Raw genomic sequence first — 21,790 nt, 5'->3', positions numbered from 1 at the left:
TACCTACATCTGCCATTTTTTATATTTTATTGCAGTATGTCCTTTTGTGTCTGTTTTTTTATTGTAGACTTTTTTATTAATACAATTTTTTTTAATATATATTTATTGTTTTTGCCTTTTCTTGAAATATTTTATTTGGTGGTAAAACAAATAATTGCCTGAAAAGATTCAGATCCAATCATATATAATTTTTATATAGTATGTATTTTTTATCCATGATATATTTTATGGGCAGCACGGGGGCTCAGTGGTTAGCACTGCAGCCTTGCCTGGGTTCTAATCCCACCTTGGACAACATCGGCAAGGAATTTGTATGTTCTCCCCGTGTTTGCGTGGGTTTCCTCCGGGTTCTCCGCTTTCCTCCCACATTCCAAAGACATACTGATAGGGAATTTAGATTGTGAGCCCCATCGGGGACATCGATGATAATGTGTGCAAAACTGTAAAGCGCTGCGGAATATGTTAGCCCTTAAAGATTATTATTATTAAAAATTACAGCTGGAAAAACGTCAGATGCAAAGATCAGGAGAAAGTGAAGCCATGCTGGATTTAAAACATCACTTCCAAGAGGAGGAGATGGCATATAAACGTAAATTATCTGCTTACCAAGAGGGGCAGCAGCGCCAGGCCCAGTTGGTGCAGAGATTGCAGAATAAGGTGAGTTACAATTCAGTTCCAGATAAATATTATGATATACAATGGGGGAAATAAGTATTTGATCCCTTGCTGATTTTGTAAGTTTGCCCACTGACAAAGACATGAACAGTCTATAATTTTAAGGGTAGGGTAATTTTAACATTATGTGATAGAATTTCAACAATGAAATCCAGAAAATCACATTGTATAAATTTATTAGCATTTTGCAGTGAGAAATAAGTATTTGATCTCTCTGGCAAACAAGACTTAATACTTGGTGGCAAAACCCTTGTTGGCAAGTACAGCAGTCAGATGTTTTTGTAGTTGATGATGAGGTTTGTGCACATGTCAGGAAGAATCAAATACTTATTTCTCACTGCAAAATGCAAATAAATATATATAGTTTATATAATGTGATTTTCTGGATTTTATTTTTGATATTCTATCTCTCTCAATGTTAAAATTACCCTACCCTTAAAATTATATACTGTTCATGTGTTTGTCAGTGGGCAAACTTACAAAATCAGCAAGGGATCAAATACTTATTTTCCTCACTCTATCTATCTATCTATCTATCTATCTATACTGTATATATACGTAAATATAAAAAGATCTAGGAGTAGCACACCAAAAGAGTGCATGAAAGTTGTTTATGTTTATTTTTAAGCCCATTGTGGCGATATTTCATTTACAGTATGTGAACCTTTTTCAAGCATATTGTTCATGTAATGGAACTGAAACGTCACCACAATTGACTAACAAATAGTCAATCAACTTTTGTATACTCTTGGTGTGCTGCCTCCAGTGTTTCTTTTTTATGTGGATGGTTTGGTGTGTAGTGCATTTATCGAACTATATGTGTATATATAGACACTATCTGTGCATTGGATAGTAGATCATTTACCTACCGAAATCAATGCACAATCGACTAATTATGACCTGAATACATATCTGTGGCCCACCCACCTACTTGTGTTCCACCTGATATGACAGCTACTGGATTCTGGCCGGGATAAAATGAAGAGGTGGCCTCTTGTGAAGACAGCTCTTTGCTTTCAGATCTATGGGAGTTTCTTACTGTTAGTTGCCTCATTAGGAATAGTCTGGGTCAGTGGATCCACGTTCTTTACATAGGTGAATTTCAGTGATTTGAAATTCCGTCAAACATTTATGACATATACTGCAAATATAGCGTAACTCCAAAGTAGAAAGCAGCTAATATTTAGTAAGTAAAGTTTGCAAAGATGTTTGTCTAAAATATGCAATTTCTGTCTTATCCATCACTTTGTCTAAGTCTTGTACTTGTTCTGCAGGTCTTACAATATAAGAGTAGGTGTGGGGAACTGGAGCAACAACTCCTAGAGAAAACATCAGAAAGTGAGCAGCAGAAATTATTGGTAAGTGAGGGGCAGCCTCCTCTTGAGAATGTATGGATCACGCTGTGTGATAAAAATAAAACAAAAAACTTTAGACATTAGTCTAGAATATCATATCAAATGCCTCCTCCAGTAGATCCTTTTTATATATTTAAATGTATCACACAGTAAAGACCAAGTGAGAGGTTTTCTGTGACGTGCCAGTGGGCTTTATACAGGACCCACTGAGAGGTTTTCTGTGACGTGCCAGTGGGCTTTATACTGGACCCACTGAGAGGTTTTCTGCGACGTGCCAGTGGGCTTCATACAGGACCCACTGAGAGGTTTGCCATGACATGACAGTGAGCTTCATACAGGACCCATTGAGAGGTTCGCCATGACGTGGCAGTGTGTATCATACAGTCTGATAAGAATGTTAATGTCACGATTCTGTTGTCGGGTGTCTCAGGACCAGGGGCTGCATCCCAGTCCCTAACGCTAGGGGCACCCTAGCTCACCCGGTTCCATGGATTACTTCTGATGGTGAAGACGTCGTGGCCATGTACCTTGCCTTAGCTCCTGAATCTGCCCTCAGTCTGTACCCTTCCCTCACCCAGGAAAGAGGGGAGTAGTAGTGTACCCTAATACACCAACCAGACTAACAATGCAATACAAACAGGGATAAAGGAAAATACCAACCATACAAATATATTCACACAAACAACAGAGGTAAATACCGTGGAGTGGAGGATAGGGTAAAACCCACAGTAGCAAGGGAATTAGCACACAACCAAGACGTAGCATCAGTCTTAGATAAATCCACCAAACTCCTTCTCAAACAGCAAACCACCATCTCCTAACCATGCAGCATGAAGCTATCTCTGGCAATGAGTGCTTGCCAGGGCCCAGAATACGTAGGAGAGGGGATTGGCCAACAGTGAACAGCTGAGAGCCTAATTGCAGGAAACATTTCAAGAGCTCTCAACTGAGCAGATTAACCCCTGCACTGCTAAAAGAAATCTTCACCGTTTAATATGAAGGTAATGGGCTTCAAAATAGTGCAGGAGTAGGGGAAATCAGACACTGCAATATTCTGGCTCCTCTCTGTCGCGTTAAACCTGTGACAGTTAAACTAAGAATCTCATGTTCAGTAATATATATTTTTGCCTAGCGGCATTAGATCAATGTATGATTTTTTGGAGGTGCTATCCATGCTCTTTTTTTAGTGTACAGTAAAGACAACCTACTTTAAAGGAAACCTGTCAAGTCATTTGTAGCATCTAAAATGTCCCCAGTGCATTGTTAGTGATGAAATGTGCGTCATTAGCACCTTTTTAAATTAAAATTGCCGCTTTAATCTTTATCAAAAAGCACTTTATATAGCTATATCTTACCTGCTCGTTTAGTAATAGGGCTGTGCTTCATTGCATTCATTCAGGGCTGTCCCCCTCACGCAATTTGAATTATGCTCATTGGTTTTCACCGACGTCACTGGAAATCCTGCGTTTGCGCAGTGTTCATTGTGTTGCAGCACATTGCGTACTGGGGAAGCCGCACCTGCGCAATATGTACTGGGGAAGCCGCACTTGCGCAAAGTGTGCATGTGTGCAGTGAAGCTGGTTGTAGTTCCCAGCTTCAATGTCACAGTCTATAAATGTTTGTGATCAGTGCAGTTGTGAGCGCAATGTGCAAGCGCAGCTCCCCAAATACACATTGTGCAAGCGCTGCTCCTCCAATACCCACTGAGCAAGTGTGGCAACACAAGAAACCATGCGATTCTAATAAAGTAAATGTGTTATTGATGCACATTGCATTACTTACAGCATACTGGGGAAACTTTAGATGCTACAAATTGACAGGTTCCCTTTAAAGGCTTTGGACTCCTTTGACATGGAAGAGTGATTTATGTATGTATATATATATTTTTTTTTTTTATTAGTGGTTAACTTTAGTTAATAAAACTGGTAAAGCTCCAGTCTGTAAACTTTATATTCAGACCCCCTGCAGTTTGCATATCCATCTAAGTTTCATATGTTTCTCTTATGGGAGTGTCCTTCCCAGTTATATAGGCTGGATATGAAATCAGTGTGTATCCAGGTTACTACTATATTCGTTAGCTCAAATATCAGCACAGCTTCAATGTTGCACTTATTTAGGCTATATGAATTTTCCTTCTCCCCGTCCATGCTGTGGAGATCTGTTTCCTGGGAGCGGGAGAGCAGAGAGTGGCCAGAACTGAGCCGGAGCTCTGATAAATTTTAACTTGTTTGCATTTACATATAGCTGGCTAACATAGAGTAAAAGTTCAAAAAAACATTTCAGAAAAGATACCACCTTCCCAACACCAGGTCAGATTATCAATGCATTAACAGAATGCAGCATGATAAAGGCGGAGGCAGCACCGGTGCAAAATACTGATGCAAACAGCCACTCACAAAGCTCCTAATCATGGAGGGGGTGTCTGTGTAGTATTAAGCATGCACCCAGATGGAGCTTGCATTGGACGCCAGTCACACAGTTACGTGTGATACAGAGTCTGGCTTATAGCCTATTGATGACGCCAATACTATTATATCACTAAGGGGACTAGTACAAGAGCACCCCAGAAGACAGATGCCTCAATTCACCCAACCAACACTAAGGGCCTGGCTGCATAAAAATGGAAAAAAGTGCAATAAAAGAATGAAAAATAATGTGTAAGATAAATACATTACATGAGGTATAGGTCGATATTTTGGCCAAAATATGGAAGCTCGCAACCAACGTCAAGGGTCCTCACTAGAGTTGAACGAATATGTTAGGAATCGGTCGCCGAATCTGAATTTGCCATATTTGTACCCTATTCATGTTAAATTTATGTTTGATGATCGGTTCCGAACATATTCGTTCATTTCTACCCCCATTGACTCCAATGGCATTTGGCTGTGTTTGGCAAATATTTGGCGCTGATCATAATCGGAACCGAATTTTGAAAAATTCGCTCAACTCTGGTCCTCACAATTGAAAGTCCTAACACTAAAATTGTGTAACATACTGTAGAACAAAATTCTATGTCCTAGGTTTGTGAGTGACTGTTTGCATCAGTATTTTGCAGTTGGTAGAAATGTTTTAATGATGGCTAGTTAGAAGGTTGTTTAACTTTGCATTGGAAGCAAATAAGCGGAAAAAAAATGTGCTAGAGTGTGCATAACCTTTAAAAGGAACCTGACAGCAAGACTTGTGTGTAAGGCTATGTGCACACGTTGCAGATTACTCCTCATCACTGATGCCCTCCACACTGGTGATTTGCTAATCACACCGCTATAGTCGTGATACCAGTAATGTGCATGGATGAGCGACTGCGCTCCGAGTATCAGCGCACCAAGGTTAAACTTCAGTTGTACAGTAAATAAATAATCCCTTGAATCTAAGGCTATGTGCGTTTTCGCGCTAAAAACGCTATAAAAACTCATTAAAAACGCATACATTATGCATTCTATCATTTAGAATGCATTCTGCATGTTTTGTGCACATGGATGCGTTTTTTTCTGCGAAAAAAACGCATCACGGTAAAAAAATGAGCATGTTCATTATTTTTGCAGATTTTCTGCGTTTTTCCCGCAATTCTATGCATTTGGGGAAAAACGCACAAAAAAGCGTCAAAAACGCATCAAAAACGCGGTAAAATCGCGGTAAAAACGCATGCGGATTTCTTGCAGAAATGTCCGGTTTTTGTCAGGAAAATTTCTGCCAGAAATCCTGACGTATGCACATAGCCTAAAAAAGACCTCATTACAAACATTATTAAAAGTCCGAGACAGCGTTCCTAACATTATATAGTAAGGCCTGCTATCCGGTTGCCTTAACCCCTTCGCGACCTTCCGATTTTCCATTTTTGTGTTTCCATTTTTTGCTCCCCTTCTTCCCAGAGCCATAACGTTTTTATTTTTCCGCCAATATGGCCATGTGAGGGCTTTTTTTTTGCAGGACGAGTTGTTCTTTTGAACGACACCATAGATTTTACCATATAGTGTACTGGAAAACGGGAAAAAAAATTCCAAGTGTGGCGAAATTGCAGAAAAGTACAATTCCACAATTGTTTTGTTAGGGCTTATTTTTTTGCACACCAATCTGACGTATTTGTTGATACCATTTTAGGGTAGATACAATATTTTGATTGCCTGTTATTGCACTTTATTGCAATTTTGCGGCTACCAAAAAAAAGTAATTCTGTTTTTTTTTTTTTTTTTCTCGTTATGCTATTTACCGATCGGATTAATTATTTTTATATAGATATTTTTTTTTAATATTTTGTGATGTACATCCTGTTTTCTTGAGTTAGATGCCGCTGTCAGAGATGACAGCGGCGTTTATCATGTAAACAGCCACAGATGGATCGCGATTCCACCCGCAGCTGTTAGGGGCATACATGACAGCAAATCAGATGTCATGTGATGGGAAAGATGCAGGCTCTGGACGGAGGGAGGGACACGTTCTATAATGTACCTATGCATCACAGGTCATGAAAGGGTTAAAGTAAACAAGTAGCATGTTAAGGTACTTTTATAGAAAATAGTACATCTGGATAGATAAATAGATAGATTTTTGAGGGTTCAGTGCAATAAACTGGGTCTGCCATTACTTAAAGAGGACCTGTCACTTGCCATAACTATGTTATTTTTTTTTACCTGGAGTAAACGCCGCTTTTCTCCTGTATCAGGCAATGTGTTTCTTTTGTTCTCGCATCTCTTTGTTCCTGAGATATGGCTCCCTCTTCACTGTATGAACATAGTCTTCATAGCCAAGTGGGTGTTGTTCTTAACTATTTTCTATGTGAGTCTTGAAAACCATGCCCAATTGGATAAAAAGACTAGCAATATATAGAGTGAAGAGAGGGCTATAGCTCAGGAACAAAGAGGGACAGAAACAAAAGAAAGAATATGCCAGATTCAGAAAAATGCTGTAGATGCGTTTACATAAGGTAACATTTACATAAAGAAAAAATGTAAAGATATTTATGACAAGTGAAATGTTCTCTTTAGGCTATGCGCGCACGTTGAGTATTTGGTTGCAGAAAATTCTGCAAGGTTTCTGCATCTCGTGGGAGGAAAAACACTGCTGAAAAAACGTACATTTTTGGTGCATTTTTGACGCATTTTTGCTTGCGTGCGTATTTGTACAGCAATGAATGTTTTTTTGCGCTAAATTAAGATATTTAAAAAAAAAAGTTTTGTGATGTAATTTCTTGGTTCAACACCACCTTTTTCATACTGATGCAGGGGAATGGGATTTGGGCTTGGTGTTAGCAGCTGTCATTGACACCTAGCTCTAGGCATAGTAATGAAAAGGTGTCAGCCCGATACCCTCATCACTTAGGCTACTTTCACACTTCCATCAAAGTGCCTACGTCGCAATGCGTCGTTTTGGAGAAAAACGCATCCTGCAAAGTTGCCCACAGAATGCGTTTTTTCTCCATAGACTTGCATTTGCGACGTATGGCCACACGTCGCATCTGTCGTGCAACAGATGCGTCGTGTTTTGGCGGACCGTCGGCACAAAAAAAGTTCCATGTAACGCTTTTTTGGGCGACGTGGCCGGAACTCCGCCCCCGCCTCCCCGGACATTACAATGGGGCAGCGGATGCGTTGAAAAACCGATGTGACTACTCTCAAAGACAGCTGGTGATACATTGACAGGAGGTAATTGCTCCCGCAGTGTATCACTGAGCTGCTGTGAAAAAGTTCTCACGCAACGGTGCCGTAAGTGAGAGCATCGGGGCTGATGAACTCTGGGTAACTCTCTCACGGCAGCTCAGTGATACACTGCAGGAGCGATTACCTCTTGTTAGTGTATCGCCGGCGGCCGGATAAAGTGGTCACATTTCCCGATGTGACAGTTCTACATGTGAGATCACCATGGGACACTCAGGATTATGTGGACTACGGCGGACCAGTGTGTATATTGTGGTTTATTATTTTTGATTATTTCTAGGAGACATGGGCGTCGTGGATTTGGCGTTAGGTGAGTATAATGGGTTTTTAGTTTTATCTGAATGTGTATGTAATTATTTTACTTTTTTTTTTCAACTGGGAGTACAGGCACCGGCAGATGAGACTACAACTCCCGTCAGCGGCACCTGCTGTCACTGTTATCAGTGACAGCAGACACGTAGCCCGATGGGAGCAGTAGTTTCATCAGCCCACGCCTGCTGACCGGCGGTAAGCTTTTTCTGCATGTCACTGCTGCGGGTGACAGTCACAGCTGCGGGGTCTTGCTGATATCTGACAGCATGATCCCGGAGGATTCTGACCGAAAGTCTTACCGATTGTAGCATTACAATGGGTCACAGTCACAGTTGCCGGGTCACGCTGACATCTGAAAGCATGACCCCGCATCGCTCTGACCGACGGTCTTACCGGCGGTAGCGTTACCACCAATAAGAACAACCGTACTGGTGTTTCCCACGCTGTCACACAGATGACAGTTTGGGAAACACCATAGGAAGCTGGTAAAACGCAAAGCAAAAACTCATCAAATCCGCAAACATTTTTATACTGTACCTTCGTTTTTGCTGCGGATTTGACTGACTCAATTGAAGTCATTGGGTGAAAAATGCTGCAGAAACACACAAAGAATTGACATGCTGCAGAAAAAAATGCACTGCAAATACTCAAGGAAATGTAGTGATTATTAGCTTGAATAAGGATACTATAGCATTTTTGGCCCATTTCCGAGTGGAAAAAACACAGCGAAGACGCATCAAAAACGCACTGTGTGCTCATAGCCTTAAAGAGGATTTGTCACCAGGTCAAAAATGGCCAGTTTTTGTTTTATTTCCGCTGCTCCCCTGGGTATTCTGTTTTCTCTGTCGGTTCATTGGGGGACACAGGAGACCATTGGTGTATGCTGCTGTCACTAGGAGACTGATACTAGGCAAAAAGTTGGCTCTTCCTCAGCAGGTTACAACCACTAACTGGCACGAAGCTAGTCAGGTTTTGCTTGTCATTAGGAGGCAGACCTTCTACCTAAGGTTTTGTTAAGTATTTTCCTTTTTCTTTCAGATACAGCTTGTGACTAGGGCAACAGAGTGTAGCTGCTTACTCTATTATCCCACTTTAAAACCGAGAGAACATTGTGGAAATTGTCACACGGTACCCTCTCTGGTCTCCCCGCCATGTCTCTATCCCCTAGAGCATTTAGGTGACCAGGTGGGCAGTCCTTGCCTTCCCCCTGCGGCCCACTCATTCTCCATAGTAAAACAGTGTTAGGATTAAAGACGGTTCACAATGTCCTAGGTAGCGCTTCCAGAGGTTGTCGATATCTCTACAGTTTCTGTGAAGTGGAGCTGGACTTCATCTTCAGGGAGTAGAAGTTACTTGCCCCTTTCCCCTTAGGTTTCGCAGGCAATAGGGGCTCTGGTTTGCTTCCCTAGGACTTTCTGACTGAGCTCCGTTGATCCACATGACCCTGCCCCCACTACGATCTTCCTTAGTAATTTAGGCCCCAAATTTGCCATTGCCTAGCCATTTGGGTGAGGTCACACCCAACCTTCCGTTCCTCCAGTCGACAGCGCACAGGTTCTTCTTATGTTAAAGAAGGAAAGGATTTCTCAGGCATTTGTGCCTGATAAATCATTTCCTTCTTTCCACTGTTCACGGCTGAGTTCACCAGCAGGATCAGCACCCACCTTGTTTCATTACCTCCAGCCTCAGCACACAGCTTTCAACACTATGGTGCAGCTCCCTGGCCCACTCTTCTGTTCTTCTCATGTGTTTTCTCTGCTCCGCCCCTGTTTTCCGCCTATCAGCATGCCTCTTATTACCAGCTAATCAGATTTGCACAGACTAATTATATGCCTTTTCTCAGCCCCATCCCTTTAGTCTCTCATGTCATCATTGTTTTCGAGAACCACACACTGTGTCACCTCACTGGGTCTCGCTGCAACATGCCGTGGATCCACTCTTTGCTCCCGGATCTGGTAACCTCTGAATGCAGCTAGCATGGCACTCTCCTCTTCAGCAGCTTCTTTTCCTCCAGGTCTTCTATTCCCTATCCTGCCTAACTCTAAGGGTGAGTGCTCTCTGACCCCCTGCTCCTCCTATAATGCATTTTGCTTGTGTGTCATGTAAATGAAAGTTTCCTTAGGGTCAGTCATCTACTCTTTTTCTCTATTGCTGTTCCGCATTCATGTTTCCCAGGAGCATCCCACTGCCCACAAGGAGAATGCTCCCTCTCCCCCAATGTGGGCCATGTTTCTTTCTCAGTCCATCGCTTACCAAACCAGGGTCTCACAGACTTTGGTCTCCATTTTGGACCATCTGCTTAACCTGCCTTCCGATTCTGGAACTCTGATCACCTCTCAGGTTGTCAGACCCCTTTCCCACTCCTCATCATTCTGTTTTCATAAGAAATCCAAGAAGCAGACCTGTTCAAGTTCTTCTTCTGGAGACTGGATCTCCCTCTCCGCCTCTATGCTGGGCTCCACTTCTCGTTCCTTCTCCTGAGCCACTCGGAGCTCTAGAGTCTGATCACAGTTCCTAGTCCGATTCTGATCTGGACTCCAACCAGGCTTCAAAATTGAAGGACATGGTCAACAGTCTAATGTCAAGGACATTGATTCCCCTCCATCGAACCATTCAGTCTGTTTTAAAAAGGTTAAAGGAGTCCCCAGATTTGTTTCTAACCATAAGGAATTTGATGGTGTCCAATCAAAGTAGTGGGACCACCCAGACAAATGATACCAGAGAAGGAAGCATTTGAATATTTTGTATCCCTCTCCTCCCAGGCTCCTCAAGAATTGGACTGCATCTCTTGCTGTGGTTCCCCTAGTATCCAGATTATCCTCCAAAACTATTCTCCCTCCAATGGAGTATCTTTTAAGGAGCCCACCAGCTGACACATGGAATTTCTGGCTAAGTCAGCCTTCGAAAGTGCAGGATCAGTCCTGTGCCCAGCTTTTGCCGCTACATGGGAGTCAAAATTGATTTTCGGACTGGGCTAAACAATTACAGCAAGGTATTTTTGCTAGTCCTCCTCGTGGCAATATGGCGGACTTGGCCGACCAGATTGCCCACACTGGAAAATAATTCCTTTCGGTTTTCCTTAATGCCGCCACTTGTTCTTCTCAAGCCTTCAGTAACTTAGTAGCCATTTGCAGGGTTATATGGCTCAAAGCTTGACACGTGGATTCGACATCTAAAAGTTCACTCACCAGCCTTCCATCTCAAAGTTTTCACCTATTCAGAGCCAAATTAGACCAGATCATATGGGAGGTTACTGGCGGGAAAAACACCATACTTCCCCAGCTCAGACCCAAGCACCCTCCTGCTAGACACAGGATTTTTTCTTTTTGTTCCTTTTCGCCAATTTCCCTCATATGAAGGATCGCACTGTTCGGGCAAGCCATCCACTCCACAGGTAAGGAAGAGACCTTCTTGCAAACCACCTCCCTTTTGGCGACCGTACAGAACAGATCATCCATAAATAGATCCATCACATTTTCTTTCGCATGACTGATCACTTCCACCTGGTAACTCTCTCAGAGTAGACGGACGTCTCCTTCTTTTTCAGGACATGTGGCTTTCTACAGTCAAAGACTCTTGGGTCAGAGAGATCGTCTCCTCCACATACAAAATAGAGTTTACCTCTCTGCCCCAGCACCCTTTTTTTGAATCTCGCCTCTCCCTCCCCAGCAGAGACCTCTCTATCATCTCAGAGTTTTTCAAGACCATATTATCGCTTCTCCAAATAGCCATTATTATGCCCATTGCTCTTCAAGAGCACTTTACAGGATTTTATTTAAATTGTTTTGTTGTCCCCAAGAAGGATGGGTCTGTCTGGCCCATCCTGAATCTCAAGTTACTGAACATATGAGCCTGTCTATGTAGTTTCAAGATGTAGGCCCTTTGTTCTGTGATAGCCTCCATGGAACCCGAGGAATTCCTCTGTTCAGTGGATATTCAGGATGCCTATATCCACATTCCCATCTTTTTTGGGTCATCAGATGTTCCTTTGCTTCACAGTTCATCAGGCTCATTTTCAGTTTGTAGTCTTTCCTTTTGGGTTGACCGCTGCTCCCACGGTCTTCGTGAAGTTCTTGGTGACTATAATGACAACCTTGCGGACCAGGGGATCATAGTCATCCCTTATCTAGACAATAGCCTCATCAAGGCTCCTTCATGCTCATCAGCTCTAGAGTGTCTACAGATCACTCTCGATACCCTCTCCTGCCTCAAGAGGATTATCAACAAACCATAATCGTCTCCCATTTCAGTGCTTGGTTTTCCTGGGAATGCTCTTCGACACAAGGCTAGCAAGAGTGGTTCTACCTGAGGACAAGATCTCTCCCTTCATCTCAGTATTTGCTCCTTAAGAGGTTCTCCTACAAGCTATGTACGTTATTGCATGGGTGTTCTGAGCATGATGGTGGCCACCTCCAAGACAATTCCCTTTGCACACTTTCATTCCAGATCTCTGTAGCATGCTCTTTTGTCCCAGTGGGACAGGACAATACCTTCCCTGGATTGGCCGACTCCCTTCTGCTTTGAGTCAAACAATCTCTGGCCTGATGCTGTCGTCCCCTATCATCCACCGCAGACGGATTCATCCACTTTCCTCCCAATTCACTGACAGGTCTTGATGACAGTCTCCTCAGCTGGGGAGCAGTCTTTCAGAACCTCACAGACCATGGTCAATGGAAAAAATAGAAATCCTCTCTTCTCATCAACATTCTCAAGATCAGATACATCTTTCTGTCTCAGCTTCATTGGCAGGACCTTCTGTCGGGCCTTTCTGTCCATAACCAGTCACAGAAACCCACAGCAGTATCATACATCAACCACAAAGGAGAAATTCGAATTTGATCAGCCATGGCAGAAGTGTCTTGGATCCTCACCTGGGTACAGTGCAGATTCCCAGCCATATCTGCAGTTCATATACCCAGGGTGGAAAATTGGGCCCCCGACTTTCTTAGTTGTGGGAGAGTGATCTTTACACCCATCTGTATCAGATATGTAGTCGGATTGGTACCCAAGAATTTGATTTGATGGAATCCAGAATGAACAACAAGATTCCTCTGTTTCAAGAGCTAGCGACCACCTCACACTCAGCTCTGATGCCCTGGCAATCCCATAGTCCCAGTTTGCTCTCCCTTATCTTTTTCCCTCTACTCCCCATACTGATCAAGAAGATCAAAGCAGAAGGCGTACCAGTCATCCTCTTAGTTCTGGACTGCCTCTTAAGATCCTGGTGAGTGGAGGTAGTGAACCTGCTCACAGATGTTCAGTGGAAACTCCCAGACCATCCAGACCTGCTTTCTTAGAGTCCTCTCTTCCATCCAAATTTTCGGTCTCTCAATATAGTGGCATGACTATTGAGGCCACAATGTTGAGAACCTCAGTTTTTTCTAATCAAGTCATCAAAATGATGATCAAAACTTGGAATCCTTTCTCTTCCTATTTGTACCACCATACCTGGAAGGCCTTTTTCTGTTGGGCCTTGAGTCTGGTCTTGCCCTCAGCTCTCTTATGGTTCAGGTTTCTGCTCTGTCCATCCTCTTCCAGAAGAATTTGCCTTCCCGCTCTCAGATTAGGACATTGCTCCAAGGCGTGGCCTATTGGGTCTCTTCTTACTGGCCCCCTGTGAACCCGTGGGACCTCAATTTTGGTCCCTCCTTTGAGCCTCTTCGGAAGATCTCTCTGCTTCTTCTCTCCTGAAAGGTTACTCTTCTGATGGCCATCACGTCCATTAGATGGGTTTCAGGACTGACAGCTATTTCTTGCCATTCTCTCTTTCTCATTCTCCATCAAGACAAGCTGGTCCTCCGTTAAGCCCTTTTCTATCATCCTAAAGTTGTATCGGCTTTTCATCCTAATGAGGAAATATCTCTTCTCGCTTTCTGTCCTCCCCCTCTCATCCTTTGATAACAATGCTTAAACAAGTTGGATCTCGTTAGAGCGGTTTGCATTTACCTCTTCAGGATAGCTCCATTCAAGCTCTTTAACTCTTCAGTCATCATTTACGAGGGTGCTCATAAGGGCCTCCAGGCCTCTAAAGCTACTATTGATCGTTGGATCCGTTCTACAATTTTGAAAGTGTATTGGACAAAGAACAGAACGCCTCCTCCCGGTGTTACAGCTCATTCCACACTATCAGTGGGGGCTTCTGCGGGTTTGCAAGGTGGCTACCTGGTCTTCTCTTAAAATGTTCTACAGTGTTCACACCTATGCCTCAGCAGATGTTAGCCTAGGGAGATGGTTTTACTGGCGGCAGTTTTTTGGTTCCCGAGGAAATTTGCCTACTTCTATGTTCACACCTTGCGTTTTTTTTCTCTGTGTATTTTTCCACAGGCAAAAAACTTTACTGCCAGTAAAGAAGCTGCTTACAAAAAGCATATTTTGCTGAGTTTTTGCTGCGTTCTTATTGCTATGATTTTGTTATCTCTTGTTCATGTTGATAAAGTTTAGTGGCCTCCAAAAAGCATGAGTTAGCTTCCTTAGGATTTTGCACCAAAAATGTATCAAAAACTGATAACTGTGGGGTTTTTTTGCTGCGTTTTTGCACTTACTCATTGTTTCTTATGGGTGAAAAAACGCTGCAAAAACACTAAATTAAATGACATGCTGCAGTTTGGAAAAATGCAACAGTTTTACAAATCAGGCAGGAAGAGAAAACCAATGTATGTGTATGAGATTTCTGAAATCTCATAGACTTTGCAACGCACCTTAAAATTTACATTAACCTATATTTGTTTTTCTTCTCCCACCTTTGAGACTGCTTTTAGATGTCCCATGGTTTCCTGTGTTCCCTAATGAAGCAATAGAGAGACTGCTGTGTGCTCCTTCATTGGGGAACACAGCACCCTTCCTTTCTATGGCTGTGTTGGTCTACTCTTTTATTTGTTGTTTCTTTTACTGCTTTCACACTAACTGATTAGCTTTGTGCCAGTCGGTGGGTCTAAGCTGCTGCTGAGGAGTCAACTTTTTTGCCTAGTGGCAGCCTCCTAGTGGCAGCAGCACACACCCTTGGTCTCCTGTGTCCCCCAATTAATGCTCCGAGAAAGAGATTTTACAGTGAGTACCCAAAATCCCTAAATTATATATCTATAATACTTAGGAGAGCAGCAGGAATAAATTAAGAGCAAAAATTGCCCACTTTTGACAGTTCACAATTGGGAATACAGAATAATGTACAAAACAACAATGATTATACACTGTGTGCAGAATTATTAGGCAAGTTGTATTTTGATCACATGATACCTTTTATACATGTTGTCCTACTCCAAGCTGTTCAGGCTTGAGAGCCAATTAAGTAAATCAGGTGATGTGCATCTCTGTAATGAGGAAGGGTGTTGTCTAATGACATCAAAACCCTATATAAGGTAATAATAATAATAATAATCTTTATTTTTATATAGCGCTAACATATTCCGCAGCGCTTTACAGTTTTGCACACATTATCACCACTGTCCCCGATGGGGCTGACAATCTAGAATCCCTATCAGTATGTCTTTGGAATGTGGGAGGAAACCGGAGTGCCCGGAGGAAACCCACGCAAACACGGAGAGAACATACAAACTCTTTGCAGATGTTGTCCTGGGTGGGACCCCAGCGCTGCAAGGCTGCTGTGCTAACCACTGCACCACCGTGCTGCCCATATATAAGGTGTGCATAATTATTAGGCAACTTCCTTTCCTTTGGCAAAATGGGTCAGAAGAGAGATTTGACGGGCTCTGAAAAGTCCAAAATTGTGAGATGTCTTGCAGAGGGATGCAGCAGTCTTGAAATTGGACTAACATATGCTAATATCTAAAACTGATAATCTTTATTGAAAAAATGTTAAAAGAACAAAAAAGGAACCCAACCCAGGGCCTACAAAATTTAAAGATTAAATTCTCTTTGGAGAACCATACACCCCTGACTGGACCTAATGGACCCTTGTGAACCCTTCCTGGAGGCTGGCACCCTAGCTTGAACGCAATGTGGCGCCCCCACTCACCGACGGCTAGCCCTATATGCACCCTAGAATTCCCTACATATATGGAGTGCAACCGGTACTTAACATATAACTTAAATCAAAGGAAATTAGTGCCGTGGTGTTTAGGAAGTGGAAAAGGGGTTTGATGTGATCCCAATGGGGGTATGTCAATATACAATGTCAATAGCTCGTAATCGGGAGCCCCAAACAGCAACAAACAATAAACCAGAACTCAAAAACATAAACATAAGAAAAAAAAAACGGATACATAACATATCAAAAGGGTTTGCAGGGTAGATGTAAAAAAGCATAGGATAAATTACCTTCCACTGACGCTAAATGTACTGTCCCTACCTTGCTGCGGAGGTTGGTACCCTAGATATAAATACGTAATTTGGCGCCCCCGCTCTCGTCGACTCCCCCTCACTTCCCCTTTAACACTCACCCTCCTTGCTCTAAAATAGTGGAACAGGAGGGAGGAAGAAGAAACCTGAAGTGCAAGATAAACTTTATCAGGGTGATAGGGAATGAATATTATTTAAGATTCCACAGTTAGGTGATAGTGCGCAAAACCAAAACCAAATAATAGTAGATCAATTACCATAAAGACAAATCTCAGACCATTAAATTTACTGTAATTTGGGATCACAACAATAGTAAGACCCCACTGGTCTGATCATAATCAGTACTTACAAAACAACACCTTAGAATATTACTTCATTATATACTAGAGCCAAGAGATTATAGGTGTCTTTCTCAACAGATCCACTTATCACATATATATTAGTGGTGTTCTGAAGATATTAGAGATTATACAGCAATATTGCACAAAATCATGTCATTGCACTATTACCCTATTGCACTATGCCCAAAATGACAAATAATAATAAATAGTGGAATCTTGTCTGGAATCCGGATGACACAAAAATGTCTTGATAGAAGAATGCCTCAACGCATTTCCCTTCCATAATACAAGATCATCAGGAGGCAAATGGATCAGCCGATACCCACAGATAAAGGACAACTGGCAGTCAAGACATCCTGGTTGCAGTCTTGAAATTGCTAAACTTTTGAAGCGTGATCACCGAACAATCAAGCGTTTCATGGCAAATAGCCAAGAGGGTCGCAAGAAGTATGTTGGGCAAAAAAGGCGCAAAATAACTGCCCATGAATTGAGGAAAATCAAGCGTGAAGCTGCCAAGATGCCATTTGCCACCAGTTTTGCCATATTTCAGAGCTGCAACGTTACTGGAGTAACAAAAAGCACAAGGTGTGCGCTACTCAGGGACATGGCCAAGGTAAGGAAGGCTGAAAAACGACCACCTTTGAACAAGAAACATAACATAAAATGTCAAGACTGGGCCAAGAAATATCTTAAAACTGACTTTTCAAAGGTTTTATGGACTGATGAAATGAGAGTGACTCTTGATGGGCCAGATAGATGGGCCAGAGGCTGGATCAGTAAAGGGCAGAGAGCTCCACTCCGACTCAGACGCCAGCAAGGTGGAGGTGGGGTACTGGTATGGGCTGGTATCATCAAAGATGAACTTGTGGGACCTTTTTGGGCTGAGGATGGAGTGAAGCTCAACTCCCAGACCTACTGCCAGTTTCTGGAAGACAACTTCTTCAAGCAGTGGTACAGGAAGAAGTCGGCATCTTTCAAGAAAAACATGATTTTCATGCAGGACAATGCTGCATCACATGCCTCCAACTACTCCACAGTTTGGCTGGCCAGTAAAGGTCTCAAAGAAGAAAAAATAATGACATGGCCCCCTTGTTCACCTGATCTGAACCCCATAGAGAACATGTGGTCCCTTATAAAATGTGACATCTACAGGGAGGGAAAACAGTCCACCTCTCGGAACAGTGTCTGGGAGGCTGTGGTGGCTGCTGCACGCAATGTTGATCGTAAACAGATCAAGCAACTGACAGAATCTATGGATGGAGGCTGTTGAGTGTCATCATAAAGAAAGGCGGCTATATTGGTCACTAATTTTTTGGGGTTTTGTTTTTGCATGTCAGAAATGTTTATTTCTAAATTTTGTGCACTTATATTGGCTTACCTGGTGAAAATAAACAAGTGAGATGGGAATATATTTGTTTTTTATTAAGCTGCCTAATAATTCTGCACAGTAATAGTTACTTGCACAAACAGATATCCTCCTAAGATAGCCAAATCTAAAAAACCCCACTCCAACTCCCAAAAATATTAAACTTTGATATTTATGAGTCTTTTGGGTTGATTGAGAACACAGTTGTTGATCAATAATAAAAATAATCCTCTACAATACAACTTGCCTAATAATTCTGCACACAGTTTAATAGAGCTTTAAGAAGCACTCCTCCCATCAAAGTTTTTATTCCCTTAATATTATGCAGTCATCATATTATATGGCACTGTATACTTAAAATTTCTCATTTTGCCCCTCAACCAAGTTCATTTTTCTGTTTTCCATTAGGTCTATGGCCACGTTCATACGTTCAGTATTTGGTCAGTATTTTATATCAGTATTTATAAGTCAAGTCCAGGAGTGGAAAAATCAGAGGATCATTGTTCGCCCACTTCTGGTTTTGGCTTACAAATACTGTTGTCAAATACTGACCAAATACTCAACGTGTGAATATGGCCTATGACATCACGAGATTAAAAACTGACTAGCTGAATCCATCTAAGCTCTATGTAGAAACAGGAGGTCAATTTTCTCGGCACAAGTCATGAGTAACTGCAAAAGTCTATGGTAGGGCCCACAGGCTTGGACTGGCCAACAGGAAAACAGGAGAATCCTCTGGTGGGCCCTGTGCAAGAGTGAGCCACTACCCCTACCCTCTTATATGAGCAGTACTTGGCACAATATGTTTGAATCATTATGTACAGGCAAAGGCAGCATCTTATTCATTTAAAAATCTACCCAGCTAATTCTTTTTATAAATACTGTATGTGTTTGATAATAATGTCACATTTGCATGTAGTTGAAAAGTGAGGCTCTGGAGTTTGTTACTGATGGGCCCTTGCACCCAGGTCCGACACTGGACAGGGGGCAGGAGGGGAACAGCTGGGTCAGGAGTTGAAGAGGGGAATGAGACATGCAGGAACAAGAGACTTTCTATTTCTACATAGAGCAGAGAAAAGAGAAGAATTAGCTGGGTAGAAAGGCAAAATAAGCAATTGTAAAATCATAGTACTATATAATATGATGAATGCAATATACTAAGACCATAAAAACTTTGGTGGGAGTGTTCTTTAAAAGTTTTTTTCCGGCAAGTTATCACTGATCAACAAAGGAATGTGACCCACTGGAATAAACAGTCCCAATTTTTGGGCTCTGAAATTCTCCATTAGAAAGAGGCCCCACATGCATGTCGCTGCTCTGTTCATTTTCTGTGGGACTGAAAGTGATACAGTTCAGATGAGGGCTCGTATATGTGACCGACTTTAGCATTACATTTAGTGGAGTAAGAACAGGATTGGAGCCAGTGCACAGGATTCAAGAATGCCTGTCCCTGGAAACTGTTTTTTGGTCTCCTAGAACAGGATCCTATCCCATCTTTGGCGCTATATCCGGCTCTTCCATAGAGCCGTAACATGGCCTTGTGCATGAATCGTAATGGTCGTGTATTTGTAAACATAGCCATTTCCTGTTCTGACGACAATGAAGCAGCTATTCCTATCGTCAGCTGTAGGCTTAGGGTATCAGTGAGAGGTGCAAGAGAATATTGTACGATGAGCCTGATCCACGGAGACTGCTGAGCTTATGTTTGCAAAATGTTAGGAATGCGAAAAATATTTAGCAATATTGTGCTAAGCAAGTCTGAATAGGTTTCTCAGACTGTCAATTACCAGGTTAAAACTATGTTTACGATTACACTTAAACGTCTCTGGAACTGCGATCCTGCTCCGCCAGCTGCAGAAACATCAATGACTTTGCTTAAATCCCATCTCGCCTTTTCCACCGAGCACCTGCGGTGACTGAGGCCGTCCATCTTTTGTCTTCTCTTGTATTGTGTATTCAGTTTGAATACCTGACTCCCACCGCTAGGCTACAGGTGTGTTCAACTTGTGTTTTTTGGCAGCAAAAAAAAAAAATCTTCCAAGGTGTTTTCAAGTAAAGAATTTTCAGTTTGTAGCAGGAAATACATGTTGGCACAAACATGTATTTAAAGGCCTTTCCACTCCAGACAAAGTTAATTAATAGGTTTAAAGAGGATCTGTCACCAGATCCTTAATATGTTTTTACTGTAGCACATACTGTGTTGTGGAAAACAAAGTATTTGCCCCCTTCCAGATGTCTTCCATTGTTGTACATTTGTCACGCTGAATGGATTCTGGTCTATACAGTACACATAATGCAATATTACAAAAAAGTGATAGAAAAGATATACTCAACAATTGTAAAGTATTACTGAATTTAGTCAAAAGACGTCAATGTGAGTCTGCCATTATCCCCTAACCATATGCATATATTCACTTCTGAACATTATGTATATATATATATACAGTGGGGCAAAAAAGTATTTAGTCAGTCAGCAATAGTGCAAGTTCCACCACTTAAAAAGATGAGAGGCGTCTGTAATTTACATTATAGGCAGACCTCAACTATGGGAGACAAACTGAGAAAAAAAAATCCAGAAAATCACATTGTCTGTTTTTTTAACATTTTATTTGCATATTATGGTGGAAAATAAGTATTTGGTCAGAAACAAAATTTCATCTCAATACTTTGTAATATATTCTTTGTTGGCAATGACAGAGGTCAAACGTTTTCTGTAAGTCTTCACAAGGTTGCCACACACTGTTGTTGGTATGTTGGCCCATTCCTCCATGCAGATCTCCTCTAGAGCAGTGATGTTTTTGGCTTTTCGCTTGGCAACACGGACTTTCAACTCCCTCCAAAGGTTTTCTATTGGGTTGAGATCTGGAGACTGGCTAGGCCACTCCAGGACCTTGAAATGCTTCTTACGAAGCCACTCCTTCGTTGCCCTGGCGGTGTGCTTTGGATCATTGTCATGTTGAAAGACCCAGCCACGTTTAATCTTCAATGCCCTTGCTGATGGAAGGAGGTTTGCACTCAAAATCTCACGATACATGGCCCCATTCATTCTTTCATGTACCCGGATCAGTCGTCCTGGCCCCTTTGCAGAGAAACAGCCCCAAAGCATGATGTTTCCACCACCATGCTTTACAGTAGGTATGGTGTTTGATGGATGCAACTCAGTATTCTTTTTCCGCCAAACACGACAAGTTGTGTTTCTACCAAACAGTTCCAGTTTGGTTTCATCAGACCATAGGACATTCTCCCAAAACTCCTCTGGATCATCCAAATGCTCTCTAGCAAACTTCAGACGGGCCCGGACATGTACTGGCTTAAGCAGTGGGACACATCTGGCACTGCAGGATCTGAGTCCATGGTGGCGTAGTGTGTTACTTATGGTAGGCCTTGTTACATTGGTCCCAGCTCTCTGCAGTTCATTCACTAGGTCCCCCCGCGTGGTTCTGGGATTTTTGCTCACCGTTCTTGTGATCATTCTGACCCCACGGGGTGGGATTTTGTGTGGAGCCCCAGATCGAGGGAGATTATCAGTGGTCTTGTATGACTTCCATTTTCTAATTATTGCTCCCACTGTTGATTTCTTCACTCCAAGCTGGTTGGCTATTGCAGATTCAGTCTTCCCAGCCTGGTGCAGGGCTACCATTTTGTTTCTGGTGTCCTTTGACAGCTCTTTGGTCTTCACCATAGTGGAGTTTGGAGTCAGACTGTTTGAGGGTGTGCACAGGTGTCTTTTTATACTGATAACAAGTTTAAACAGGTGCCATTACTACAGGTAATGAGTGGAGGAAAGAGGAGACT

At 42.3% G+C, this 21,790-nt stretch overlaps 1 protein-coding gene across 1 annotated transcript in view; it reads left to right on the top strand.

Moving 5' to 3' along the window:
- Nucleotides 1–21,790, top strand: part of CROCC2 (ciliary rootlet coiled-coil, rootletin family member 2) — a 186,488-nt gene that overhangs the window by 16,159 nt on the left and 148,539 nt on the right. The window contains exons 3-4 of the mRNA XM_069726780.1: nt 499–657; nt 1,950–2,033. Of these exons, the coding sequence (XP_069582881.1) occupies nt 499–657; nt 1,950–2,033 (243 nt within the window). The remainder of the gene's footprint in view (nt 1–498; nt 658–1,949; nt 2,034–21,790) is intronic.

Source organism: Ranitomeya imitator, chromosome 5 (genome assembly GCF_032444005.1).
Source record: "Ranitomeya imitator isolate aRanImi1 chromosome 5, aRanImi1.pri, whole genome shotgun sequence".
Taxonomy (NCBI): Eukaryota; Metazoa; Chordata; class Amphibia; order Anura; family Dendrobatidae; genus Ranitomeya; species Ranitomeya imitator.
The sequence above is the reverse complement of the archived record's forward strand: the minus strand, read 5'-3'. Positions and strand labels throughout refer to the sequence as shown.